The sequence below is a fragment of the Oncorhynchus clarkii genome, chromosome 6 (genome assembly GCF_045791955.1).
Source record: "Oncorhynchus clarkii lewisi isolate Uvic-CL-2024 chromosome 6, UVic_Ocla_1.0, whole genome shotgun sequence".
NCBI lineage: Eukaryota > Metazoa > Chordata > Actinopteri > Salmoniformes > Salmonidae > Oncorhynchus > Oncorhynchus clarkii.
The window spans coordinates 78,605,312-78,632,554 of NC_092152.1; the positions used below are offsets into that span (position 1 = coordinate 78,605,312).

General features: G+C 42.1%; 4 protein-coding genes across 7 annotated transcripts; 2 read left to right on the plus strand and 2 right to left on the minus strand.

Moving 5' to 3' along the window:
• Nucleotides 1-1,143: 1,143 nt before the first annotated feature.
• Nucleotides 1,144-12,240, plus strand: LOC139411657 (uncharacterized protein HI_0077). Of its 2 annotated transcripts, none has more exons than XM_071158271.1 (12): nucleotides 1,144-1,302; nucleotides 1,900-1,988; nucleotides 2,208-2,326; nucleotides 2,779-2,878; nucleotides 3,146-3,243; nucleotides 3,534-3,683; nucleotides 8,055-8,222; nucleotides 8,551-8,620; nucleotides 8,921-8,999; nucleotides 9,278-9,431; nucleotides 9,700-9,804; nucleotides 10,129-12,240. In XM_071158271.1, the coding sequence occupies exons 1-12, from the start codon at nucleotides 1,229-1,231 to the stop codon at nucleotides 10,159-10,161; spliced, it is 1,239 nt and encodes a 412-aa protein (XP_071014372.1). In that variant the 5' UTR covers nucleotides 1,144-1,228; the 3' UTR covers nucleotides 10,162-12,240. The 2 variants fall into 2 exon arrangements, with proteins under 2 accessions (XP_071014372.1, XP_071014371.1); XM_071158270.1 differs by lacking the exon at nucleotides 1,144-1,302 and adding an exon at nucleotides 1,545-1,789.
• On the minus strand, nucleotides 10,618-14,657 carry LOC139411658 (mitochondrial methionyl-tRNA formyltransferase). The gene is made up of 9 exons (XM_071158272.1): nucleotides 14,065-14,657; nucleotides 13,671-13,868; nucleotides 13,201-13,323; nucleotides 12,557-12,659; nucleotides 12,236-12,311; nucleotides 11,991-12,082; nucleotides 11,687-11,765; nucleotides 11,426-11,499; nucleotides 10,618-11,219 (listed from the first exon to the last, which is right to left on the minus strand). Exons 1-9 carry the CDS (start codon nucleotides 14,322-14,324, stop codon nucleotides 11,022-11,024), a joined length of 1,203 nt encoding a protein of 400 aa, XP_071014373.1. The 5' UTR covers nucleotides 14,325-14,657; the 3' UTR covers nucleotides 10,618-11,021.
• LOC139411663 (uncharacterized) lies at nucleotides 14,641-21,155 on the plus strand. Of its 3 annotated transcripts, XM_071158279.1 has the most exons (7): nucleotides 14,641-14,959; nucleotides 16,202-16,268; nucleotides 17,106-17,172; nucleotides 17,529-17,924; nucleotides 18,326-18,454; nucleotides 19,328-19,418; nucleotides 19,815-21,155. In XM_071158279.1, the coding sequence occupies exons 3-7, from the start codon at nucleotides 17,133-17,135 to the stop codon at nucleotides 20,194-20,196; spliced, it is 1,038 nt and encodes a 345-aa protein (XP_071014380.1). In that variant the 5' UTR covers nucleotides 14,641-14,959; nucleotides 16,202-16,268; nucleotides 17,106-17,132; the 3' UTR covers nucleotides 20,197-21,155. The 3 variants fall into 3 exon arrangements, with proteins under 3 accessions (XP_071014380.1, XP_071014382.1, XP_071014383.1); XM_071158281.1 differs by lacking the exon at nucleotides 14,641-14,959 and having other exon boundaries at nucleotides 16,184-16,268; XM_071158282.1 differs by lacking the exon at nucleotides 14,641-14,959 and having other exon boundaries at nucleotides 16,187-16,272.
• On the minus strand, nucleotides 20,920-26,834 carry LOC139411665 (RAS-like, family 12). The gene is made up of 6 exons (XM_071158284.1): nucleotides 26,598-26,834; nucleotides 26,238-26,356; nucleotides 25,787-25,843; nucleotides 25,389-25,462; nucleotides 24,795-24,985; nucleotides 20,920-22,858 (listed from the first exon to the last, which is right to left on the minus strand). The coding sequence occupies exons 2-6, from the start codon at nucleotides 26,347-26,349 to the stop codon at nucleotides 22,510-22,512; spliced, it is 783 nt and encodes a 260-aa protein (XP_071014385.1). The 5' UTR covers nucleotides 26,350-26,356; nucleotides 26,598-26,834; the 3' UTR covers nucleotides 20,920-22,509.
• Nucleotides 26,835-27,243: the final 409 nt, after the last annotated feature.

Consider the following 27,243-nt stretch of genomic DNA (forward strand, 5'->3'; position numbering starts at 1 on the left):
ATGAGTTATGTGCTGTCATCACTTTTTTTTCCACAACTTGATTTTCTGTGTACGTACAGTACCAGTCAAAGGTTTGGACACACCTACTCAGTCAAGGGTTTTTCTTTATCTTTACTATTTTCTACATTGTATAATAATAGTGAAGACATCAACTATGAAATAACACATATGGAATCATGTAGTAACAAAATTGTTAAACAAATCAAAATATATTTGAGATTATTCAAAGTAGCCACCCTTTGCCTTGATGACAGATTTGCACACTCTTCGCATTCTCTTAACCAGCTTCACCTGGAATGCTTTTCCAACTGTCTTGAAGGAGTTCCCACATGCTGAGCACTTGTTTGCTGCTTTTCCTTCACCCTGCAGTCCAACTCATCCCAAACCATCTCAATTGGGTTGAGGTTGGGTGATTGGAGGCCAGGTCATCTGGGTTTGGCCGGAGTAGGCTGTCATTGTAAATAAGAATTTGTTTTTAACTGACTTGCCTAGTAATTTTGAGATACAATGTCGTACAGTAGATCATATCAATCATATTATTTTCTAGCCCAAAGGCCGGCAGATGGCGATATTGAGTTGTTTCATGATAATGTCCAAAGGCATTGTTTGCAGCTGGCTATAAGCCTGTAGCCGGTTCGTACATAAAACATTCTCCATTCAGGCTGCAAAGGTGTGGATTTCCTCCTTAATTTGATTTATTGGCGATAATGCCACAGGGAAAAAAACAGGGAAAGTATGTGTACTTTATGAAACACAATTTTGCACCACCATGCTAGGGTGGCTAATGCATGATCACTCATGTTGGAAACTCTGAAATGTTACACTTGCTAACCTAGGTGGAAGAATCAGATTCTGAATTTCCCTCTTGGGTTTGGACCAGAATCAACCAATAGGAAGCTTTACGCAAATAACTTTAGTTCATTTTAAGTCACAGGTCCCAAGTTTCCGACATGACATGAACACAGCATAATACCTAGGAACGCTAGTCCCAGATGTGCATATCGCCTTTAGCCATTTAGGCTGCAGCTGTCTGTTGTTTACCGCTGGCTGAAAATGGGGTGTAAGTAGAATCAACCAATAGGAAGCTTATTTATATATATTTTTTTTTTAAATATATTTTTTAATATATTTTTTTATTTTATTATTATTAGATATTTTTTAAATCAAACCTTCTCACCATTAAATCAAGTTAAGGAGGAAATTGACACCCTTGCAGCGTGAATGGAGAATGTTTTATGTACAAACCTGTCCATGGGGGACACGAGTGTATAGCTGGCTGCATCGTCATCTGCTGGCCTTGAGGTTAATTGTTCTCATTGTAATTTCGTTTACATTTTTTTTTAATGTAATCAACCATATCAAAATGAGAAAATGACTGTTAATTGTAATTCTAAATCTTGTCTAATCAACAAATACATTTCTATGCATTCATTCTTTGTCTCAAGTGTTATCTTTTTGTATAGCATGTCAAAGGTTTGTCTCTGTTAAGTTTAGGTTCTTGTTTTACCTTAGTGGTTTTATGTCGGGCAGAATTCGTGGAGTACCAACATCCGGTTGAAACAATTTGATTTTGTAGTTCAGAAGAAAACAATTCTGCCACACATCGGCATGGACGGCAGCAGTAGCAAGCTAGTTATGCACAACATTACTCTTACTACTATTTTCTGCATCGTATGTTTTAAATGGATCACTTCGAGGAAAATTTAGTCGCTGCATTAAGAGAAATTGTCAAAGACGGAAACTGGCAATGTGTAGGAAAGAAGTGTGATTTTGACTCACCATGCACAAAGTAAGCAGTCCAATTAGCTAGAATAGCAGCAGCTAGCATATACACATTAGCTGCCCTTGCCTATTCTAAAAAGATGGCCTAACTGCATGACTTTTCTACGTTTCCCCAAGGCTGTACTCTGAGGATGGTGAACACATTGTCCTGGTTCACACAGAAGATGACAGATTCTGGGCTATGGATTCATCCTGTCCCCATGAAGGTATAAGTTAGCCTAATTGATGGCATCAGCACACAGCACTATTAATCACTCAGCACTATGCTATGGTAGCTTGCTGTTCTGATGATTAATTCATAAACAACTACGTGCCAAAGTGGCTATAGGATAAAGCAGAAGGATGAGAGTATGCCAAAAGAACAAAATGATCATGGTCACCATACGATGATGTCTTTCATCATTACAACCACTGTCTTGGCGCAGGAGGCCCTCTTGACCTCGGTGACATTGAGGACCTGGGAGATGGGAAGAGGGTTCTGGTCTGTCCCTGGCATCACTTTGACTTCTGCCTGGAGACAGGTGCCTCTTCCATGGGACTACAGGTAGAGAGAGATGGTCTCCAACAGAGCCTATTTATTCGTAGTATTCTAAATATAGGTTTCCTGAAACAGGGTGATAAAGGGAAGGTTGATATGTATTACCACCATCGGCTTCATACAGAAGTCAATGTGGCATTAATGTGTGTGCTTGGGGACAAGAGACAGGCATTTGGAGTTGCTTAGAGAAAGTACTGACACCCCTGAGACAATCGAGGCGTCTTGAATTTTTCTTTCACTTTGAGAATGTGTAGATCACAAGCGGATGAAACAATCTAATTGAATCCCTTTTTATATTTACATAAGGCATGTGACATGTGACAGCTTTGCAAGAGGTGTGAAGACATTCACTAGGCAATGTACTGTATGTGTTATTAGAATCTGGTCATTGAATAACAACAGCTTATTAATCAATAATACCGTGAGACTAAAATGAAAGTTTGTTTTTCTGTCTACAGAACCAGGTGTATGAGGTCAGAGTTGTCCAAGACAGGATTTATATCAACACACAGAATGAGCTGTGTCTAAGTCCCATCCCAGAGACAGACACATCTAATGGTAAGGCGATAGTATACCTAATGAACAATGTACACCAATCAAGTTTTTTTTTACAATTACATAAAGGAAAGTAGTGTAGCCTGGGTGACAGTCTGTTTCTGCACTCTTGCCATCTCCTTATGGAATTGTCATGCCAAACTTGTTGGCTTGATGATGAGCAGGCAAGAACACACCGATCTGAGAGCAGGCTAGTAGCTAAGATATTTTGTTCTGGCAAAGCTTTGAATGATGTTAAGTACATTAATAAGAGATCTCTTTTTGTCTCAGGCAAGTTGTCAGTAGATGATGTCGAGCCATCACCCTCTGAGGACACACTGTGCTTCTGGGCTACAAAGATCCTCTGCACACCAGACCCCAAAGAGAAGGCAAGCCCCATTCACACTAACCACCACATGAAGTGTTAAACTCGGAGAGAATGGAGTGTTGGTTTGTGTTCATTAGGCACCAAATGAAGGAAAGAAAATGTCTGAAACAGGCAGAGACTCCCTGGACTTTCCATGGCAAAACATACAAAATTAGTTTTTGGTGGCATACACAGATTTGCAGATGTTATTTCGCTGCACCTGCGATGCTTGTATTTGACTATAGTGTAACGTTGATGATTTGTTCAACACTGCATATCTCACTGGCTCACTGACTGATCCAATCCCTGTAGGTAGCCATGACACTGGAGGTCCAGGAGAGGTGGAACCGTGGGGAGATAACAGAGGTGGGTCAGGCTACACCACCTGTCCAGCCAAGCAGGAAGGAGAACCTGACCGTACTGCAGCCGGGCAAAATCAAGCGTGGCAAAGGTGGCACACAGGTCAGTGTTAAGAACACCCTCTAATCACTCAGACCAGACAGGTTGGCAGTATGAACTAACAAGTTCAGAATCTCTGAAATCCCAAAAAACTGAGCCTAAAATCCCATTGAACTATAGAGGGATTATTCTCATTAGCACTGTATGTAAATTGTAGTCCTGCATCCTAAATAACAGGCTCTCTTCTCACTATCTAGAACTGTCTGGTCAGCTTGCTGAAGAACAGAATGGCTTTAGGAAAGCCAGAACATGTATAGACCACATCTATACTGTCTCTACAGTGGTCCAGGCTAGAATTCAAGAGAGAGAACCATCTTTTGCCTGTTTTATTGGTTTTATGAAGGCTTTTGATTAGGTAAATAGAGACCTAATTGCTTTTAGACTGGAGTAAATCCATTTGAATTCGATCACTTTTTGACAACACCCTTTATTCAGGAGCACGTTGTGTCTCAACCACGGACATAACACAAAAACCTCAGATGATGGAAAGTAGGGTATAAGCTACAACATATGCGAATATGAAAAAAAATCTGAGTTTACGCCTTTTTACAGAATTGACATTAAAGGTAATTGTTTTTATATATATTTTTTACATTTAGTTTGACAACCCTATTTGTTGTAAGCTTTTGAATTATATCAAACTCAACCGTTGATCTTTTCCAGTGATGATGACATGGATGTCTCATGGTATGGTGGGGTAATGCTAAATGGGTCAACTTTGAGCACATCTTATCTCCTGAATGTTTTGCATTCAGGTCCAAAATGTCACTTTCTGACCACTTCTTCCATGAGGAAACATGTCTGGAAAGTTCTGTTTAAATCAAAAGGGAAGCTGTCAAAAAGTCATTGAATTCATATGGATTTAACCACTCATTAAAATGGGAATTGATGGAAGATTCTCTGATGTTATCAAACCTCTTTATCTGGCTCCAGTTGCCTGTGTTCAGGTTAATGACCTGGTTTCCAACCCCTTACTGTGTATAGCAGGGAGACGTACTCTCACCCACTTTATTTACTCTATATGTTAATGATTTAGACCAAATGAAAAGGACCTTGGTTACTGTGCTTATTCTCAACTGTTTCAATCCTGTGTGTGTCCAGTGATGGACTATGGGGATCCAAAGTACATACTAATTGTAACAATGTTCAAAACAGAGCAATCCGCTGCTTTCTTGGTGTGCATAAACTGACTCGAAACCTGGCCATCTGTGGCGATATGGGTTGTGAAGGTAGTTAAAAAGGTGACATGGTACGTCTATGGAACAGACTGATGAATATGCCAGAACGCAGAATCACAAAAAAAGGGTTTGACTGGGAACTAGATAATTACCTATTTTTTGTGAAACTGATTTGCAGTATATATTCAGGAACAAATGGCCATGTGGTGTTAACCAAATCTAGGACAAGCTTTTTCTGATCCACAAGGGAAAATGGGCAGCTGATATATGGTTTAGACCTAAAAACTTAGAACATACTGTCATCAAAGAAAACTATATCCCTGAACCATATGTCCTCCTGAACCTAACAAAAAGCCAAAGGTCAGTCTGTGCTCAACTCCCATCCGGCCCTCTCCCTCTGGCTTAGAGAAGGGTCGATTTAACACAGTGCCTGAAGAGGAGATCATTTGCCTACTGTGTTGGGAAATCAAAAACAAAATCCATTTAGTGTTTTATAGCCCTTTGTATAACGATCTGAGACGTGTTATCTTCTGTGAAAATGTTTGGTGCTAAACCCTGAAGTATTGTGGTTACGGGACAAGCAGGGACTTGACGTCTGTTTCAGGCAGGGGGTTTGAGATTGCTCAGTTTGTTTACACTGCCTGGAGAAGGAGAAATGTACTCTTTGTGTAGTGTACTGTTTGTGTAGTGGGGCTAGATGGTAGCTGTACTGTTTGTAATGTACTGTTTGTGTAGTGGGGCTAGATGGTAGCTGTACTGTTTGTGTAGTGGGGCTAGATGGTAGCTGTACTGTTTGTGTAGTGGGGCTAGATGGTAGCTGTACTGTTTGTGTAGTGGGGCTAGATGGTAGCTGTACTGTTTGTGTAGTGGGGCTAGATGGTAGCTGTACTGTTTGTGTAGTGGGGCTAGATGGTAGCTGTACTGTTTGTGTAGTGGGGCTAGATGGTAGCTGTACTGTTTGTGTAGTGGGGCTAGATGGTAGCTGTACTGTTTGTGTAGTGGGGCTAGATGGTAGCTGTACTGTTTGTAATGTACTGTTTGTGTAGTGGGGCTAGATGGTAGCTGTACTGTTTTTGTAGTGGGGCTAGATGGTAGCTGTACTGTTTGTGTAGTGGGGCTAGATGGTAGCTGTACTGTTTGTGTAGTGGGGCTAGATGGTAGCTGTACTGTTTGTGTAGTGGGGCTAGATGGTAGCTGTACTGTTTGTAATGTACTGTTTGTGTAGTGGGGCTAGATGGTAGCTGTACTGTTTGTGTAGTGGGGCTAGATGGTAGCTGTACTGTTTGTGTAGTGGGGCTAGATGGTAGCTGTACTGTTTGTGTAGTGGGGCTAGATGATAGCTGTACTGTTTGTGTAGTGGGGCTAGATGGTAGCTGTACTGTTTGTGTAGTGGGGCTAGATGGTAGCTGTACTGTTTGTAATGTACTGTTTGTGTAGTGGGGCTAGATGGTAGCTGTACTGTTTGTGTAGTGGGGCTAGATGGTAGCTGTACTGTTTGTAATGTACTGTTTGTGTAGTGGGGCTAGATGGTAGCTGTACTGTTTGTGTAGTGGGGCTAGATGGTAGCTGTACTGTTTGTGTAGTGGGGCTAGATGGTAGCTGTACTGTTTGTAATGTACTGTTTGTGTAGTGGGGCTAGATGGTAGCTGTACTGTTTGTGTAGTGGGGCTAGATGGTAGCTGTACTGTTTGTGTAGTGGGGCTAGATGGTAGCTGTACTGTTTGTGTAGTGGGGCTAGATGGTAGCTGTACTGTTTGTGTAGTGGGGCTAGATGGTAGCTGTACTGTTTGTAATGTACTGTTTGTGTAGTGGGGCTAGATGGTAGCTGTACTGTTTGTGTAGTGGGGCTAGATGGTAGCTGTACTGTTTGTGTAGTGGGGCTAGATGGTAGCTGTACTGTTTGTGTAGTGGGGCTAGATGGTAGCTGTACTGTTTGTGTAGTGGAGCTAGATGGTAGCTGTACTGTTTGTAATGTACTGTTTGTGTAGTGGGGCTAGATGGTAGCTGTACTGTTTGTGTAGTGGGGCTAGATGGTAGCTGTACTGTTTGTGTAGTGGGGCTAGATGGTAGCTGTACTGTTTGTGTAGTGGGGCTAGATGGTAGCTGTACTGTTTGTGTAGTGGAGCTAGATGGTAGCTGTACTGTTTGTAATGTACTGTTTGTGTAGTGGGGCTAGATGGTAGCTGTACTGTTTGTGTAGTGGGGCTAGATGGTAGCTGTACTGTTTGTGTAGTGGGGCTAGATGGTAGCTGTACTGTTTGTAATGTACTGTTTTTGTAGTGGGGCTAGATGGTAGCTGTACTTGCCATGATTATTGTACAGTATATGCATATAATTTGTACAATCTTATTTTGTGTTGAGTACAAGGAAAATGGTACTGTGTTTAGTAGTGTCTTGTAAGCCCATGTGGGCTGGGTGCCAGTAGATACTTAAATCAATCACAATCAATCATGTAGCCTAACAAATAGAAGACCAAACACGACAATGACAATAGACACAGGTAATGGTACTGTTGAGAAAAAGGAGGGAACATATGCCATGCCAGTATTGAACTACACAACCCCTAGATTAACAAAATGGGCATGCTAACTACCCACTGTCGCAATAAAATAATCTCTTCGGAAGTCAAAGTTTATTTGTCACTTGCACAGGATACAACAGGTGTGAAACAGTGCAGTGACATGCTTACTTGCAAGCTCTTTCCCAACAATGCAGTATTCAATATAAAGGTAAGACAAATAATACGAAGGAAAAACAGTAGGAAAAAAACTAGATGGTAAGCTCTATACAGGATCAGTACCAGCACCATCATTTCAATGTGCAGGGATACTGGAGTAGTTGAGCTAGATGTGTGAGCAGGGGTAAAAGTGACTGTCAGCAGTATAAATAATAGAATAAATACAAGCAGTAGCGTAAATGGTGTGTGTTCATGTGTGATATGTGTGGCATTAGCATTCGTTGTCATGGTATTAGCATTTGTTGTCATGGTATTAGCATTCGTTGTCATGGCATTAGCATTCGTTGTCATGGTATTAGCATTCGTTGTCATGGCATTAGCATTCGTTGTCATGGTATTAGCATTCGTTGTCATGCCATTAGTACATACAGTACGGACGAAGGCTATAGAACTGCAACATTCCATGCTTCATGAATGATGATTGATATGAGCGTGTGTGTTTACTATGTGTCTGACCAGGCTAGCAGGATAGCCCTCCTCCACTCCCTGGCTAACATAGAGCAGTGGGCTATAGACCTGTCCTGGGACGTCATCGCTCGCTTCTCATCGGTCAGACTGGACACTGGAGAGCCCCTGCCCCGCCAGTTCTTCAGCGACTTTGTCAAAGTGGCCGGAGACGAGGCCAAGGTCAGTGTCCGAACATATACTTCATTAATGTTGTTTTAAGTATAGTTCACTTTCTGAAGTTTCAGCTTATTTTTTTCAAACAAGCTGGGGGAAAAGTGGAATATTCCTTTAATTAAGAATGATGCACATTATTGTTATGTATGTCTGTTGTTCAAACGTCTATACATCAGATATTGGTAGTCCAAGTATATTTACTATGCTTATATTTGTATAATACTGCAAGACAGTGTTCCTCCAGGAGGATAAAAAGTGGTAGTACTGTATCAGTTGTGAGTATTGGATGGACTGTTACCCTGGGAATACAATGAATTTCTACGGTTCCCAACAGCATTATCACTTACTAGAGACGAGGATCACAGAACTCGACAGCTTCTTTGGTGCGTTACCTGTTCATAATGGTGGGTGGTTCGCTGGCTTCTCCAGACTAAGGCCCGGCTTCAATCCGATCTCTTTTGTAGACAATGCGTCTTTGGAAAGGCAATGTTCCCCGTGTTCGTGGAGATCTAATTCACAGTGAACTCTGCATATTTCGGCTCAATCGGAAATGAACTTTTAAGTATCACGCGTGCTATAATGCAGATTGGATTTAATCCTGGCCTAACTAACTATTCATATCATCACAGTTGGTTTTATGAAAAAATACATGACATTTTCAGTGCAGCCAGTGTAAGTGGAGCTTCCTCCGCTCTTCTCCACAGGACTGTGGCAGTCAGCAACGGATACGTCCCACGACCTTCTGGCGAGGCTAGCCATTGTGCATATGGTACATGAAGCCAGGTACAGCATCCACCTGAATTACAGCACCAACAGAATGATTATGTTACCAGTGCAGTGGAAGCATTATGGTCCCTATTACCTTGACACATCTTCTAATACACCCATGGGGTTCACATTATCTGAAAGGTTTGGATAGGTGTGAGAAATGTCACTCCTCCTTGGCCACAAATAACCACAGGGTGGCTAAAACAAAAAATGGATTAAATTCTTGTCTTTTCTAAATCGACTGGGCTCGGGGAAAGTACAGCTACCTAACTCCCTCTCTCTCTTCCTGCAAGGGGCCTAGATGTGCACCCCCAGACCCTCTCCCGCTTCGCTGCCCAGGGGGACTGCAGCTCTGTGGAGGTGCTGGAGGTTATCTACCGGGATGAGATCACTCACGTGGCCGCCGGGCTCCGCTGGTTCACCTACATCTGTTCACAGGAAGAACGGGTATGTCTATAAAGAGGCCATTATTTAACTACAGTTTAGTAGACTGAACAGTGCATAAATAGTTTCCTCTTTATAATGCACATTGTTGAAGAAATGTTTCAAATAAAATCACTGCCACATTACAATTGGGTTTATGGTGAATGTAGTAAATCACTGGCCTGGTAACACATCCACCATAGTTGATGCAGCTTTGCCTCATCTAAAATTACATCCAAAAGTGTAATACATTTTGGTAGCTAATATTCAGCTTTCCTGATGCTCTTTTTAGGATTGCTTATCTACTTTCCATGACTTGGTGAAGCAGCACTTCAAAGGTTACCTGAAGCCTCCTTTTAACACAGAGGGTAGGAAGACAGCAGGGATGACAGAGGAGGTATGATGACACCCTAAACACATTCACACTAGCTAACGGCAGCTAGCTTTATGACTAAAAGGAAACATGCAGTCAGTGTTTCCCAACCCTCTCTTAACCACCAGACATTTGTGTTCTACCACTTCACTGATACATCCTTATCACTAATTAACTAATTAGCCTACCAAGCACTTGATTAGTTGAATCAACAGGGCTAAAATAAAAAATTAAACACTGGTCTAATTCACACCCACTTTATCAAGTGAATAAATACATTTCCTTCAATGTTTTGTTTAAAACTTAGTGAAATGCTACAATTCTGAACTTTCTTTCTCTCTTCCATAGTGGTACGTGCCTCTTGTAAAGCCTCCCAGTTAACAGACAATGTCCCCGAGACCAGCATGCTGTGACGAACACAGTTGTAAAGCCTCACAGTTAACAGACAACGTCCCCGAGACCAGCATGCTGTGACGAACACAGCTGCTGCGTCCCAGCGGGTGGAGGAAGCAGATTCACACCAAATCTCATAACACCTGGATGAAGGCCAAACTGTTACTATTATAAAGGTTTAAACTCAAACATGTCAGTAGCCGTATCAATGTGGCATTGCAATCTAATATCTGAGCCCAATGTAGATGACGTGGCATTCGATCATTGGTTAATTTGTGCAGCGCTACTGCAATGTAGTCGGCCTGGAACGGCACCATTTAGTCCCCTGGGAAGAGTACATCTCTAAAACAGACCCCACCATCTCTACAACTGTGATAAATATTACAAAGTCCAATGCATAATATGGTAATGGATAATGTCATAGAGCAAATGACAAAGGCAACAGAACATTGTATATGTTTATTTATGCAAATACAACTGTTATTTTGGTAGTCTAACGGGTTTGAGGGTTTTGCATTTGACAACAAACTACTCACACACAACAGCCTCTCCATGATATCACTATTATTACATTCATGTGTTCCATAGGCTATCAGGAAATAGTTTCCAGTAGGTGTAAAATAAGAGAAAACGTTTTTGAAACAGGGAGGGTCGTTAATACCTGGACTTGAACAATAAGAAATGCTCATTTTTAGTTTCAAAACGTTTTGCCACGGTGTTCCCTGCTGAACACTACTCGTGTGTACTCTTAAATATGTTGTCTTAAAACAGACATAGTATAGATCCTTTATTTTTTACAGGAAATGTATCTAATCAAATAACATTAAAGTAGGTTGTTGTTTTGTGTTTTAATGCACAGCGTGTAGCTGTGTCAATGAGTTCTCCTCTCCAGCTGAATGTAATTTAGTTATGTTACTGTGGAACAGGCACTCCTGCTTGGGAGGGCCAGATCTGTTCTGGAAGCTCTGATGGAGATATCCGTTGTAGAAGTCCGCTGCCGACAGTCTCTTCTTCAGCATCACCGCCTTGAATCCCACCCAGCCATCCTTGACCACCGAACACACAAAAAGTGCTTGTCATAATTTCTTTATGGGATCCATCAAGTTAATTATTTATATTATGCCATGATACATCAGGAAGTGAATTATTTGTCATTAATATTAGACATATTTCAATAAGACAAAATTTGAGGTGTTTTGACATAATAGTAAACCATGGAAAGTGTCAAGGATGAAAAGCCTGGCTCACGCACCTTACAACAGACAGCCAAGGTGTTGGATTCTTTCTGATAACTCATAGATCCTGGCACAGGTATCCTCCCTCGACCTGTCATTAAAACAATCACAACCTTTCTCAACCTAAAATATTCAAAACGGATGTTACCAGACAGATTGTGGACTCCAACACTACTGCTGCCGGTCCACACAGCTACTTACCGCATACTGATTGAACTAGCTGAGTCAACCACCATCTACCACCAAGCAGTGGTGGAAACAATGAAATAGGAAATTACCTGATAGTGAAATGTTGCACTTGCCAGCAAAGTCCAGCAACTTTATGGTCTTGCCCATCCAAATTGTTCTCAATGGGATCTAATGAGAGAGAAGAGGAGGGCGTTATTTTAACACTCTTGGACAATGTGTGTTGAGAGGCCGGTCATAGTAAATCAAGGTCATGTTCAGTATGCACAGAATTAGAAAATCATCTTGAAACAGGTGAGGGACAGCCTGAAATCGCCCAATAAGACTGCTCACTTTAGTTTGAAGTTTTCTGACTTTTCTAGTTTCGTGCCAACTGAACATGACTGGTCTTATTACCCGGGATGCGATGGCACGAAACAGGCAGTCGATCTGGACACAGGTCTGCTCCTCCCATACGATCCAGCTCATCGATGTGCTGATTTTAGGGGCTGTTGAGAAGAGTCAACTCTAAGCTGAGGCATGAATAGGTGCTTAGAAAGTACATGCAGCGCAGTAAGTTGCAATTCTTGCTGATTGTTTATCATTCAAATTGTAATTACTACTAGCATCAAATGTCTGGTTGAGTAAATAAATGTTCTTACCTAAAGTGGCACCATCTTGAGCTTGCTCCCTTCGGTTTGTGATTCTCTCTGGAAGGGTCCTTAATGTGTCAATCAACTGTTCAAGCAAAATAAGAAAGGTCCCATATAAGAGGACTTACATTAACCATGACTGGTTTCTGACAAGCCTCTTCAAACGGATTACGCTCTGTGGATCTACGTCCCAAATGAGTGAGCTCAAATCACACCCTATTCCCTATGTAGTGCACTACATTTGACCAACAGAGTCACATAAGACTCGAGCCACGTAGTACACTGGATGGGAATAGGGTGCTATAACTACACAGTGTGAAGTGCACTCACCAGCTGGGCTCCCTTGGTGGCCAGAGTAGCTCCTAGCTGGTCAGCTGTGAAGTTGTCTGGGACCTGGTAGATCTCCTGATGAAGAATGGGACCCACATCAAACCTGTAACAGAGACCAGAGACACACAGAGGTTTACAGTAACACAGACACACACTGCAGTTTACTGTAACAGACAATGAGGTTTACTGTAACACAGATCAGAGATACACTGAGGTGCAAAGGTTTAATGATCTTTGACTTGAGGAATAGTATGTGCTTTGACAGTGAATACGGTAGTAGAGTACACTATTATATATAGGCCTATTGAAATCTGATGGCCTCTGGAGACATTATGGTCCAGTTTCCTGGACCCAGATAAAGCTGTCCTGTACAGGGCTATAACACATGCTCAATGGGGAAAATCACCTTTAAAAAGGCTTTTCAGTCCAGGATTAGGTTGGGAAACCATCCCTAAATATGCATTTGAACAAACAACCATCTGCTAATGTCATCCCTCACTTTTGCTTGTCAATAGTAGGTCCATGTTACTGGCAGATGACTGGTCCCTTTCATGACTTACCCTTCCTCCCTCAGCACCATGAGGAAAGGGAGAGAGGAAAGGAGGGAAAGGGACAGAAAGTAGCTCTGGGTCATGTTAGCCTACCTCTTTGGTCGTATCTGCATGACGCTGACCCCGGTGATAGTGTCTCCGTGTAGGATGGTGTGGAACACTGGGGCGGGGCCGCGCCATCTGGGGAGAAGGCTGGGGTGGACATTCAGGATCCCACTGGAATAGAGGCAACAGACACATATGCTGCAACTATCACAATCAAACAGATTGGACACAGTCAGGGTTTGACTCTTGGGAGGTGTTCATAAGATTGACACTTCTTGGAGCGTCTGCTGCTTGTGTAGCTGATATGGAACATAGTAGCTACCATGGAGCAAGTGATGTCGCCCGCCCTGAGATCTACAAGTACATTCTGGGTCAGTGGTAATGACAATGTTTACTTTGGTGGCGAGTCAGAGTGTTGTGTGCAGGTCCCTGGTTTGCACCCAGCTAGGGGCACACAGGGACGGAAGCTATAACGTTACACTTGTATTGCATGAATCACTTTCAGAGAAGTTACTCACCATGGAAACTGGTTGATAAGTCCTTCCCGAAGCAAGCAGCCAAACGACACCACCACCCCGACATCGAACCGCCCTTGAAGATCCCCGAGAGGCCAGACATGAACGGGCAGTTTGTTTTGATCAGCAAACTTCTTCACAGGGACGTCATTGGATAGTGTGACAACCTCAAGTGATTCCACAATTCGGTCATTGGAGTCCCTGCGGCAAATAATGACAGCAAACAACTGACATTAGGCGACGAGAAGTTACTCTAGCCTGGTCCCAGATCTGTTCGCACTGTTGCTCCAACTCTTATGAGACAGCACAAACAGATATTGGACCAGGTTAAAGTTACTCACTGCAAAGACTCTCTCCTCTTTGCTCACTGGCATGTAAATTGTTGTGGGTGTCATACCTTGACGCAGAGAGCAGCTTGAGGGATTCTACAGCAAAATCATCTGTCCCAAAGAAAAGAACCCTCCAAGGTGGTTCTGTTGATAAGTAGTTCCTAGTGGCAAATAGGCGGGTCTTGCCAGGGACTTGTCCACAACGCCTATGTTTCTCCGGCGTTCTTTTGACCCACACGCCAACAGATGCATGCCTCTGGGTGCAATAATTGCAAAAGCCATGGAGTATTTTCAGACCCATTACTTTTGCCTTGACATTGTTCCACATCTTCTGTCATTGGTCGGGCGGGCATCTACCAATGCCACCAGTGTATCAAAATTAGCTAGCAATGCTCGACTCCAGTATGGCTAGTTTATTCGTCAAGACAAGCTCAACAAATTACACGAGGACCCTTCTAGAATCAAGATTTATTCGTGTGACACGCTTACCTTTAGCGTTAATTAATATTGTCCAACATTTAGCTTGATTAATGTCAGCTATAACGTTAAGGTATTTCTACATATGGGCGCCGCCATATTTCTTCTTGACATACACCATGTTTCCGGTTCTATCGAAAATAGTTCTCCCTTCCTTTGATCAGACGCTTTTAGTTCCGACTAGACAGTGACGGCTTGATCAGACCGATAATACTCCTGCGCAAAATAGAACGCAGCATCATCTGGATATGGGTGCAACAAAAGTTCAACATTCACCTTCTGCTACCATTTCTGTCAAGTCGTCTACGCATACAGTTTGACGCATACATTTTTTAAATCATATGTTTAGCACCACATAGAACGCATTGCAACTGACTCTGCAAAGCAGCGTTCCATTGGAATGAATGTACTTCTGGAGTCCCGGAATGAAGAGCACTGTCAGTGTGATCGAGGCGTGAGTCCCTAAGAAGAGGCCTGTGCAGAGAGGTATATTGTGTGGTCCAAACCTTCAGAGAGAATCAAGTTCTCTCCCATGAAACTGAACTGTTTATTTTTTTCCTCACAGAGAAGTGTGTAAATAATTGACTTTATTCCAACCACAACCAATGGGACTCCCTTAAAACACACCACTTTGAAACAACTATGACCAGAAGTTACTTTTCATTGCAGGTTATGATATGAGAGCATTTTCGCTAACCCAAAACCTTAACCCTTTTCCTAACCTTATTCTAATTATCCTTTTTACTAGATTACTTGTAGTTTTTCATGTTTTCTTTCTGTAATTCTTTTGTAATGACTTGGTGCTGCCTATCTTGGCAAGGGTGCTCTTGAAAAATGTAGCCCTTCCTGGTTAAATAAAGGTTAAATAAATTTAAAAAGAAAAAATCCTAATCTTCACAACCAACCAACAATATTATTTGTTATTTGAGTATCCTCATCCTGTTGATTTTTAAAGTGTTGGCAAATAATGTCTTTGTGTTCACAAAACTCACTCACTTAAAAGGCCAGCCTACTTCTTTCTCCTTTGCTAAGGTATGGTAGATGACCTGGAGGTCATTTACCTTTAACTGTAAAACATACTTGCCATAAAGAAATAAAAATCCCTTTAAGTCTCTTGTTTAACAGACAGATATCACGACAGTTCCACATATGCCAGATGTTTGACTAAACACAGACTGTTTTCCTCCCATGTCTGCAAACTGCAATGGCAAGGTCCCAGCAAGGCTAACTAAACAGTAACCAAGCAACCCTGGTCACTGACCTTGTCGATGCAAGGATAATGCAAGGACAATGTAGAGTTTAAAAGCTTGAGTACAGCTTGAGTTTAAAAGCTTGAGTACAGGATTGATTCCATTCCATTGAGTTAGGAGAAGATTGTAATGAAGTAGGCCCAGTTATGGTGCAGTACACTATGCAGTAGTTTACAGTAGCCTAATGAAGCATTCACAACTTCTTATCATTGAGAAAGAAAAGACTGCCATCACTATAAGGAGGCTGTTTCACCTGTCTCAAAATTTCTCTCTAGCAATAACATCCCCAACTACTTCCAGACTATGCATTCTTTAATAAATGAAGAACACATTGCACCACATAAAAAGTCCCCATCTCCCCAGCTATAAAGGGAACATTTACAGATGCCATATAGCCATAATCAAGAGACTCAATGAACCAATCTCCTCCCACATGCACTTTGGAAAACCTCTCCTCTGCGTTGTGTATGTTCAACAGGTAGAATCATGTTCCCTACTGCACTACCTCCCTTCTCCGAGTCAGGCTGTGAGAGAAACAGCCCCTGGTAAGTGAGTAAATTGTTTTCATTACTTTAAAGCTACTGTCTGCAAATGGTATATCATTTTTTCAACTTTTAAATGAATGATATATAGCCATTGGTTAGGAGGACTTGTAGTGTATATTTTTTTGTTTGGATTGTTAACGCTTATAGCAACTTTTATTAATAGGATGTTTGGATCATAATTAATAGGATCATTGGGGTAATATGATTGATAACCATCATCTTTTGATGTGTACTATACACACAGAGAGTCAACCATTAGATTATCTACATTTGAATTTGTTTATGGGATAGGAGTATGTTTCGATTGAACCTCTAACATTTGATTGGCGCCTCGCTATCGGCGTTAAAAGTGCAATGATGGACAACTTTTCTAAATAGTTTACTTGATGATGAGTATTTCTCTTCAGGACCTAATATTGTAGCCTAATACACACTATTACAGTACATAATGGAATACACATGTACATAATGGAATTAGCAAGGTACAATGCCTCTACATACTTTCAACGTTGTTTTGAGTGTAGAGATGGAATTGCGGCACAAAGAAGGCAGTGCTTTGGATAAACTCTCCGTTTATAAGGTGGATGTGTATGTTTCCCTTTGGTCCACTAATTCAATGCAGACTAAAAGCTTTGTTTTTGATGGTTGAGAAGCCCAGTAAAAATGTGTGCTAGATACTACCATCCCAGGAATACTACCATACAACTTTCTAATGGGAACCAAGCCATAATAAAAGTTACATTTACATAACTATGATTATTATTATGTGTAAGTGTTGATCTTGTATTCTTGTATTCTTCTAAGGGAATACATTGTCATTCTGATTTATGTCAACAGTCATTGCAGATTTCATCCACTTCAGACATGTTTCGTGTGTGGATCAAACTCTGTCTCCTCTTGCCAGGTAATGCTATCCCTTCACACGTACACCTTTCACTGAAACAATCCCCTGATTCATTTTGCCATAAAACCACAACAACAAGTGGAAGCATGTTTTTGATTTGGGGCGGTAGGGTAGCCTAGTGGTTAGAGCATTGGACTAGTAACTGGAAGGTTGCAAGTTCAAACCCCCGAGCTAACAAGGTACAAATCTGTCGTTCTGCCCCTGAACAGGCAGTTAACCCACTGTTCCTAGGCCGTCATTGAAAATAAGAATTTCTTCTTAACTGACTTGCCTAGTTAAATAATTAAAATAACATTTTAAAAATTGTCATAACACTACGCTCACTACAGTGCATGTCCACTATACTGCACTTCCAGGGGTAAGTAGCTTCATGATCCACAACACCCTCCACAGCCTGTGCTTGGAGGACTTCCCCAAGACGGGCCTGGTTCAGCTGAATAAATGCAACCTGGACTCAGTTCTCCAGCAGTGGATCTGGAGGGACCAGAGTCTCCTGGAGCGTGTGGGGACCTCCAGGTGCCTGTCGGCCCACCACTCTGACCCTGTCCAGACTGTACCCTGTGAGGGGGTAGAGGATGGGGGACACAGGGGTGATGGGGGGCTGCGGTGGGGGTGTGAGTTGAACAGGCTGATCAGTCAGAACAGTTCTCTGGAGCTCTCCACAGACGGGAAACGACTGACACTGTCCCACAGGAGCAAGCAGACCAAGTGGAGGTCTCTGGATGAAGGGGATATATGCCAGGAGAGGCTCAGTAAGTGATTGTTGTTGCCTCAATAGTTTTTTAATCGCTTAATTTACATTTAACATGGCATGAAATTGGATCTTTGTGTAAATTGACTTACATGAGTGAAGCTCTAGAATGAGCCAAATAAGCACTCAAGATGTTGAAAATAATGTAACATTTTCATCTCCTTTTGAATGATTGACTTCATCACAAGTTAGCAGTTGTTAGATTGGGGCTTTGTGTGAATTGATACAGCATGGGCCTCTCAAACCTAGGCTAGAAGATATTAACTCAATGTCGTTCCACAATAGTCCCCCAGCCCACCTTGGCCACATGGTGCCATTGTGGCCACCATTTTGTCAGCATAAAAACTAACACAGGGGATGGTGATGCAACATGTGTTTGTATATTTGTATTGGCACCTGCAGGATCCAAAAGGGCATCGAGCGATCCCGATGAGTTTGAGGTGAAACCTGCGGAAGAGCAGAAAGCGGGGCCTCCTGGTATGACCGATGAACAGAAAGAATTCCTCAGATGGTTCTATCGCACCGAGGACCGTAAGTTATGCTCTTTACAAAGCTAAATTTTTCCCACTACCGAGCTGAGCCAAACTGAGTTAAGCTGTTCTGTGCCTTGCTGGAAAGGACAATGAGGAAGGAAAATAGCCAAGCCAGCACAGTACAGATAAGGTTGGCTTGATAGTGTGAAAAGGGTATTATTAGTGTTGTATTAGGTTAATGTTGGGGTAGCAAACTGATCCATGGCCATTGTTTGGGAAATTACAAGTAAAATAGATATGATTGGATTGTTCTTAAGTAAGCTATTTGATATGACAGCTCCATTATGTAATCCAGCTCCAATACGTTATCCAGCTCCATTATGTTATCCAGCTCCATTATGTTATCCAGCTCCAATACGTTATCCAGCTCCATTACGTTATCCAGCTCCATTATGTTATTCAGCTCCATTACGTTATCCAGCTCCATGACGTTATCCAGCTCCATTATGTTATTCAGCTCCATTACGTTATCCAGCTCCATTACGTTATTCAGCTCCATTACGTTATCCAGCTCCATTATGTTATCCAGCTCCATTATGTTATCCTACTGAGCAGTTTTTTCTTACAATATATACTCAGTTAATCAGTTTTCACTTTTCATGGCACTGTAGTGGTGGTGGTGTCATTTATGTGATCTGATCCCAAAGCCTCCATAAAGGGATTGGTTATAGTGAAGCACTTTTTCTCATAGTCAGATTTACATGGTAGTAAACTTTTATTCTCGCCAAGTCTGTAAAAAAAAAATCGGTTAAGTGCACAGTTGGTCCAAGTTCCAATGTTTTGTCTTTGATCACCTCTGAAATGTCCTGTGGGGTTTTATAACGGTGGGAAGATTTTCCGCAGTTACAACTGTGTGTTTTTGTCGTCACAGCAACTCCCTGGAAGTTTGCGATGCTGGCTCTGTCCTTCGCTGCCCTTCTGCTGGGCTGTCTGCTTCTGGGAATGGGCTCCATGGCGAACAAGTAAGCCCCTATCTGACACTTACTCAACTTAAGTAGACTAATTTCTACCCACTCAACTCAAAAATACTAATGTAATACACTGTCATTCTAAACAAGAAATATCTCATGTGTCTTCAATTATGAAACATGGTGAAGATACTTATGGTCAACAACAGTAAATGATCCAAACAAAGTGTTCTTCCCAAATAACACCCTAGCCTTATGGCCCCTGGTCAAAAGTAGTGCACTATGTAGGGAATACGGTTCCATTTGGGATGCAACCAAATGCTCTGTAGAACCTAAATACAGGACCTGTTATGGAAGAAAACAAAAGAAAAATCGCCATATTTGTGCGTGCTGGTCTGGCCATCTTTATTTACATCACAGTGACTACATTTCCCATCATCCTCCACACAGAAACCGGAATAAGATAGCCAAGTACAAGGCGGCGGCTCTGGCCATGAAGCCGGAGGCGGAAGAACTACAGGTCATCGTCACGGAAGTTGGAGGTCAAAGAACTAACTCCGTCAACAGTGCCTATGTCCAGGTCAGTATGAGCCCATCTGAGATCCCAGTGAGCCAGGCCAAGCCCCTCCAGGACAACGGGGAGGTAGAGGGCCTCAAACCGGGGGACATTGTGGTGACCTGGAATGACGGGAACGTGTCCAGCCTGTACCCCGAGCCTGAGGGGGAAGTGGAGGTGTTGGCGGAGGTAGAGAAAGAGGAGGTGTTGAAGAAAGAGGAGGTGGTTGAGGTAGAGAAAGAGGAGGCAGAAGAGGGAGTGTTGGTAGAGGGATGAAGGAGAGAGATATAACAGCCACGTTCCTCATTACTGCTCCTCTGCAGAGGCAGAACAGAAACTCCTATTTACTTAGGAATAACTGTCCTTTTAAGTTGTTTTATTTTGACCTGTAACTTAAACAACCACTGTCTGTTTAATTACTGTAATGCCCATTTTACACTACTGTGCTGAGCCAGACCGTACTGTGCTGAGCCAGATATTTTATTGGTGGATGCGTAACCATGCCAGCGCAGTACAGCTTGACTTGGCTCAGTAGTGTGAAAAGGGTATACAACTACTACAAATAATGCTGTGTACAATATGTGCAGTATCACAGTCATCATTCACAAGTACTTTGTTGTTTGCAGTTTCAGCAATGGAATATACATCTACTGTAAACATTGCTGGCCGTCGAAACATCACAACCAACTATTTGGGATACCAAATAGTTAGTAAATGTTGTTTTTTGGTCATGAAGAAGTGCAACGTGTTGTTTATAGTGCAGTGAAAAGTTTTCCTATGTCTCTTGACAGTATGTAGGAACACTTATAAACCATGTGTCATAAGCTATTCAAGTGTAGTCTACTTGGGAAACACTAAAAGGCAACTAAACATGGTCTGAGATAACATTAAGATTGGAAGATCAAACTTCTCTTTATACATCTCTTTTGTAATTCTATTTGTACAGTATTTTTAGTTATAATGCTGGCCACCAGGAAGATTAGCCGACGTCATGGCATCAGCTAACGGGGATCCTAATATAATACAAACTGGAATTATCTTGCTGTGAGTATAGTGGAAAGCTCTTGTGAGAGAGTATTCACATATAGATGTTTTGGATAGAAAACAGAATTCAGTGGGTTAACTTTTGTCATCATACCACCTCTCCATATGTAAGATAGATTTTCATTGTGTTATAAAAGCATTCCAACAATTGCAGTATTTACAATAAGGAAATAAAACTGTTCATATCAAAATAGTTATGTTTTGTAATTTTGGTTGGGATGGCATTAGCATACAATAGTATAAAAATGTGTTTTAAGTTATAAAAAATGCAACCGTTGTTACACTGATGAGCCTGAGGAGGGCGCCCACAACTCGTGAAAACGATGTATATATGAAGTTAAAGCCCCAATGCAGTTGTTTTGATATCAATATCAAATCATTACTGGGTAGCAATTAAGTACCTTACTGTAATAGATTTCCATTCAAATTGGCAAAAATATATTTTTTTAGCAAAAACATATTTCTCAAGCAAGAATTTCGCTCAGACTGTCTGGGAGTGGTCTGAGATGGGAGGGGAAAACTGAAAACTAGCTGTTATTGGCAGAGATGTTTGGAACTGTCTTTGTTATTTGTCTATGAACCAATTTATAGCATGGTGATGTCACCATGGAAAGCCAAAACTCCCGGCCATGCAAACCTGCTGATTAGAAACCAGCACCTATCAGGAAATTACACTGATCACATTTTTTCACACTTTTACAGTGTTAGTTTCATCAACTGTTGTATAATATAAAACACAGAAAAACTGAATTTTGACTGCACTGGGCCTTTTACTCAGATTGACTTGCTACTTTGTGTTATAGCATCAAATAACTTAAAACATGAACAAAATATGTCTTCAACCGATAAAATTAGTTTTCCTTTAAAGCTTATTAAAATGCATATAAAAATACATGTGCATAGTGTCAGCAATCTATACTACAGTGATACCAGCACCATCATAAGCACTCCAATCACCACAATACATTTGGCAACTAACATAACTTTGTCCCAGTAACTGACTTCAAGACAAACTTTGAAAACTTTGGCAATATAAATTCAACATTCACAATGACAGTTTAAACACCAGTCCATTACTGTCCATCTCTCAAGGAGCTCTGATAATTACTGTTCCTTCTCCTCACTTGAAGGTGCAGTAAGTCATCATGACGTTTTGGTACGCGCTCCAACGAAGTGATGGTGATATCACCATGACAGCTTCTGCTGCATACAGTATGTTGATGGCTTGGTTGTATGTTATTCTGGCTCCATTTTGTTCTGTTTTTCATATTTGACACAGTCCATTGTCTCTCATAACCTATTTCACAGTTCTCTCACTTGTCCATATTGTAAGCCACTATGGCAGACTTGTCAATAAGTCACTTTAGGAAAGTCCAGGTTGAGTCAAGTCTTCGAGCCTGAGACACTCAGTCAAGTCTCAAGTCTCTGGCACAAGTCCAAGTTAAGTCTCAAGGTTCGAGCATAAGTCTCAAGTCTTTGAGCACAAGTTTGAGACAAGTCTTAAATTTCCATTCTTTAAGTCTGGTCTCATTCTCCATCGACTCATCAGAAGATCTTGAAGCCCTTGAGCAGCGTCAGCGTGGGTGCCCGCCGTTTGCTCTGTGCCCGTGACGACTTGACCGTCACCAGCTTGGCGGTGGCGGGCACTGGGAGCTCCTTGTAGCAGGGGGTGGTGAACGGGGGCACGGTGGCGAGGCTGAACAATGGCTTGTTGTCCTCACTGATGTAAAGGGGATGTAACGGGGGGCTCCTTTTGCCACCCAGCTTCCTGGCCTCCCTCACGGCTTCATGGAAGACCCGCTGGACAGACAGGAAGTCCAGGCAAGCAGACACCTCGAAGAACAGGCAGCCGAAACGGGTGGCGAGGGCCGAGCCGTCCGACTTACTCACCTGCCTGAAGACAGAGTGGGAGAGACAGGGTGATGGGGAGTGAGGAGAGAGAGAAGAGAGCGAGAGTGAGAGAGAGAAGAGAAGGAGAGCGAGAGAGTGAGAGAGAAAGAGAAAACAGGAGGGAGAGAGGGAGAGAGAGAAAAGAGAAGCCCTTTAGTTTAAACAGCTCCAAAACACACTGACCCCTATAATCAGTACTATAATCAGTACAACTTTGCACATATCATTAGTCAATCACACACCCTACATCCTTAGCTAACAACAAACTTTCCCACAACTTTAGAGAGCGTTCCTTTAAAAGTCTTATTAGGTCATAAACTAACGTTTTCATTGGAATGTCCCAAGAGATTATTCCATTCAAATATAACTTACCCAGAACTCGGTGACCATGTTCTCAGAACTTAAGATATACATTTTCTAGACATGTTTCATGGGAACCTTGCAAGAAAATTTACATGTATGTGTCCAGTTTTCTGTGGGTTTGGAAAATATTCCATCGATGTCCCACCAAACATACACAGAACATGGTTGCCATATTCTCCAAACATAACATATTGATGTTTGGGCCTCCCAAGAGGTGCAGTGGTCTAAGGCACTAAGGGTTCGTTCCCGGGCTGTGTCACAACCGGACGTGATCGGGAGTCCCATAGGACGGTGCACAATTGGCCCAGCGTCGTCCGGGTTAGGGGAGGGTTTGGCCGGGGGGGCTTTATTTGGCTCATTGTGCTCTAGCGACTCCTTGTGGCAGGCTGGGTGCCTGCAAGCTGACAATGGTTGTCAGTTGAACAGTGTTTCCTCCGACACATTGGTGCAGCTGGCTTCCGGGTTAAGCGGGCGGGTGTTAAGAAGCGCGGTTTGGCGAGCCATGTTTCGGAGGACACATGACTTAGCCTTTGCCTCCCGAGCTGGTTGGGGAGTTGTAGTGATGAGACAAGATCAAAATTGGGGAGAAAAAATAATAATATATTAATGTTCTAGACAAGTTTCATGGGCAACGTTGCAAGAACATTTCTGTCTATCAGTTGTCAGGACGTCACCTGATGGAACCAAAGAAATGTTGTCCCACAATTTTTTTTAAATTACACATCATGCCTTGTTACTAGCAACATGACAACGTCTTACACCTAGAAAAAAAATAAGGTGTGTTGGAGTGGCTATAAGTCTGCTGGCCATTATTGCTTCATACATTTCTGTACGTTATATGTTTTGGATAAATATAGCAACATGAAGACATCTTACACTGGGAGACAAATATAAGTGGTTGGAGTCTTGCCATGAATCAACTTTACTGGAAGTGCTTGAATAAACATGATTGTTTCCATAAACACCAGCTAAGAGGGCTTGGGTTGCCACACATGCAGCAGTGATGGGGGTGTGCATTAACATTGAGTAGGACTGACATGATGTTTCATTTCAGGCTTTCAGATGACTACCACAAGTAGGCCTAGAGCTGCAAAACGCTTTGGTGTTACTTGAGAGGCTATGGGCCAAAACAGAACTTTGAGGATGGCATCACTCCTCCTGGAAGCACTGTCGGCCCGGACCAGGACATGCCTGGACTTTTGGAGTATGTTATGTCGTTGTGGTGTGGGTTTGAATCGCAGGTCCGCCTTGGTGGGGATGAACCGGGTTATATTGTATCTCTTAAACGTCCACCAGCTGTGTCTCTAACAGTCTTAAACAGACATCTTGGCATGCAAGACTTCTGCACCGGTATCTCTCCATGTCTAACTACTGTGGTATGTATTGCTGCTGCTGACTATGCTGATATGAGCCAGTAGTGAGCTCTGAGCGCCTGCAGCAATACTTAGTAGCTATAACACCGGAATCTCATCAAGACTCATCTTGGTATAATGTCTCAGGCATTACACTAACAGACGAGTAGTTGCAGGTTTGAGTCCCACTCGGACTTCCATCCACCCCACCAATTCACTACACACCTGTATCTCTCCATGTCCAGCTTGTTGCCCAGCAGTATAATGGGGGTCTTGGGCTGCAGGGCCTTGGTGTGGACGGTGACGGCCTCCAGGTACTGTTGGCAGCCCTCAAAGCTCCGTCTATTGTCTATGCTGTAGACCACAAGGAAGGCACTGGCCCACGAGAGGTAGCGCTCACAGTTCACTGGGCCGTCCTGGCGGTAGAGACAGACAAGGGGAAAAGGTCATCACTTCAAAACAATTAGTGGCAAAGGCTTTAGAAGACATATCAATTGATTTAGAATAGATCTTCAAATGGTTTCCATTTGCACAGAAAATGTGGCATTGTGTCCCGGCTCTTGTAATGGTAATGCCCCAGCCTACGGCACACACGTCTTCAGGTTTGGATCGGACCTACTGCCCTTTCACACAACCTCTATCTTTCCTCACTATCATCCTCTGTCTTTGTGTTCAATGCAAATCTGAAAACCTTTTTTTCTTCTGTCACATTATCCAACCGCGGCAGAGCGCCGGCGGCAGAGCAGCGCCCCTGGAGCAGTTCAGTGCCTCAAGGGCACAACGGCAGTAGTATAGTCTTTCAAAAAAGACTCTTCCCACCTGGTCAGCTGTGTCCATAACTTTCACAACGACAGGCTGTTGGTCCACCATGTCCTCAGAAGAGTAAGTATCCTCTAGACGGCAGTGAACACAACATGGAGGTCACAACATGGACCCAACATCACAATACAGTCATTCATGTTTCAATATGAACAAGTTTATTGTACATTTCTCTGAAAGTGCATCTGCCGATTCTTGTATAGTTAGTTAGTGTACACAAACTATTACAGAGGTGTTCTAATGTCCATACTAGCCAACCATAAAAGGCATTCCCAATGCACAGCGTGATTCTAAATGGTACTAGAGGGGATGTTAGGACAGAGCCAAAATGATTTATTTAACAAAGAAATTTCTTGACAATTGCATTTTATTTCAGAAGGTAACAAATGGAAGCTTACCTAGATTGGGGTCATATTCACTGATGAAGCGCTTGGTGAGAAATTTGACAGTCAACGCTGAAAAGAGAGAAGGGAATCATTCACTTCCTGTTTAGATTCAGCTCTTTGTTGTCAGTCTGTCACACTGTACAATCTAGTGTCCCAAATGGGGAATGGGAACCCTGTTTTTATATAAACACTCCCATGAAATATCAGATAGGAGTACATTGCTTTTCATGAATAACAAACTATCAAAACTGGAATAAAATGTAAACAAAACTGGGATCTACTCCACTACAAATACTAAGGACGACAAATCAAGGCAAGTTCCTAATGTTTGGTTTACTCAGTGTATATTAAGTGGCAGAACACAATATAAAACCAACCTAAACATCACTAATGTTTTAAAAATAAACACTAAATCAATCCAATAGCATATGAAGGAGAAAAGGGAAAAAGATGGGTGGGCCACCTGATTTTCCTGAACCCTTCACTCCAAGGATGACCACATTGACCTCAGGTTGTCCCCCCTCAGGGATAGCAGAGAAGTTACAACTCCTTGCTTTCCCAAACATCAGTGACATCTTTAGACTAAAACCCAGGAACACAAGTTTTCAAAACAGATCCAAGTAACAGATCTTTATTCAGTGCCTACATGAATTATTCAGAATATTATTAACAATAAAAATAACCTAACATAACCAAATAATATAAATGTTTATAACGGTATCATAAACACTAATATTAATGCATATGGATGATAGGCTACTATGCAGGAAACACAAATAACGCCCACGTTGAACGTTTCCATAACGTTTCAATATAACCCTACCTTAAAAGGTTTTCTCAGAGTTAAAGACTGGGGTAGAAGTAAATCGGCTAGTTGGTTTGATGTGGTTTTAAAAAATCTGTATTATATTTAAAATCATATGAATCCAAATGCAATAAAAACATCCCAACGAGTTTTAGAACGCGCTCTTAAATCCTGTCCGATGATGAGGATGCTCATACTCGATGGTGAAAGAAGCTCGAGCTGCTCCGTGCGTGCACAGCTGGTAGGACCTTGCGTCAAGTAGACGAATCGGTTAACATTTGCTGAAGAATGTTGCTGCTTACGCACATGATTTACTGCCAAACTCCATTTAAGGGAACTGAGGTGAGGTCTCATAGTTATTCTACATGCAGTCAGATATGATTTGGAAAGGTAGACCTTTCTCATCTCCAACTAACTTCATTGACAAGAAACAAGGACATCAATAAAATTGTGATGTCAGTTGAGATGGTTGGATTGCATCCAGTGAGTGAATGATTCTGTTGTCTTCATGCAGCATAGTTTCCTTCACAGATAATCACATAACTTCACAGTTAATACTTTGCACATGTTACAGTAATTGCTGGTGTAATAGTCTCAAATCGGACATACTTGAACAGAAAGAACAAAGAAAAGGTACCGTTTGACATACTGGACTTGGTTTCCT

What these genes read in the sequence shown, in the direction of transcription:
- LOC139411665 (XM_071158284.1), bottom strand. Translation starts at nt 26,349, where the DNA reads ATGTCACTGATGTTTGGGAAAGCAAGGAGTTGTAACTTCTCTGCTATC. An exon ending in TGAATATGACCCCAATCTAG is followed by an intron (nt 25,463 to 25,786) that starts GTAAGCTTCCAT and finishes ACTGCCGTCTAG; the next exon opens with AGGATACTTACTCTTCTGAG. An exon ending in TTATGGACACAGCTGACCAG is followed by an intron (nt 24,986 to 25,388) that starts GTGGGAAGAGTC and finishes CTCTACCGCCAG; the next exon opens with GACGGCCCAGTGAACTGTGA.
- LOC139411658 (XM_071158272.1), bottom strand. Translation starts at nt 14,324, where the DNA reads ATGTGGAACAATGTCAAGGCAAAAGTAATGGGTCTGAAAATACTCCAT. An exon ending in AAGCTGCTCTCTGCGTCAAG is followed by an intron (nt 13,869 to 14,064) that starts GTATGACACCCA and finishes TATTTGCCGCAG; the next exon opens with GGACTCCAATGACCGAATTG. An exon ending in CCACCAAGGGAGCCCAGCTG is followed by an intron (nt 12,312 to 12,556) that starts GTGAGTGCACTT and finishes TTGCTTGAACAG; the next exon opens with TTGATTGACACATTAAGGAC.
- LOC139411657 (XM_071158270.1), top strand. Translation starts at nt 1,683, where the DNA reads ATGGATCACTTCGAGGAAAATTTAGTCGCTGCATTAAGAGAAATTGTC. An exon ending in TTCATCCTGTCCCCATGAAG is followed by an intron (nt 1,989 to 2,207) that starts GTATAAGTTAGC and finishes GTCTTGGCGCAG; the next exon opens with GAGGCCCTCTTGACCTCGGT. An exon ending in GTGGCAAAGGTGGCACACAG is followed by an intron (nt 3,684 to 8,054) that starts GTCAGTGTTAAG and finishes GTGTCTGACCAG; the next exon opens with GCTAGCAGGATAGCCCTCCT.
- LOC139411663 (XM_071158279.1), top strand. Translation starts at nt 17,133, where the DNA reads ATGTTTCGTGTGTGGATCAAACTCTGTCTCCTCTTGCCAG. An exon ending in ACTCTGTCTCCTCTTGCCAG is followed by an intron (nt 17,173 to 17,528) that starts GTAATGCTATCC and finishes CTGCACTTCCAG; the next exon opens with GGGTAAGTAGCTTCATGATC. An exon ending in GTTCTATCGCACCGAGGACC is followed by an intron (nt 18,455 to 19,327) that starts GTAAGTTATGCT and finishes TTGTCGTCACAG; the next exon opens with CAACTCCCTGGAAGTTTGCG.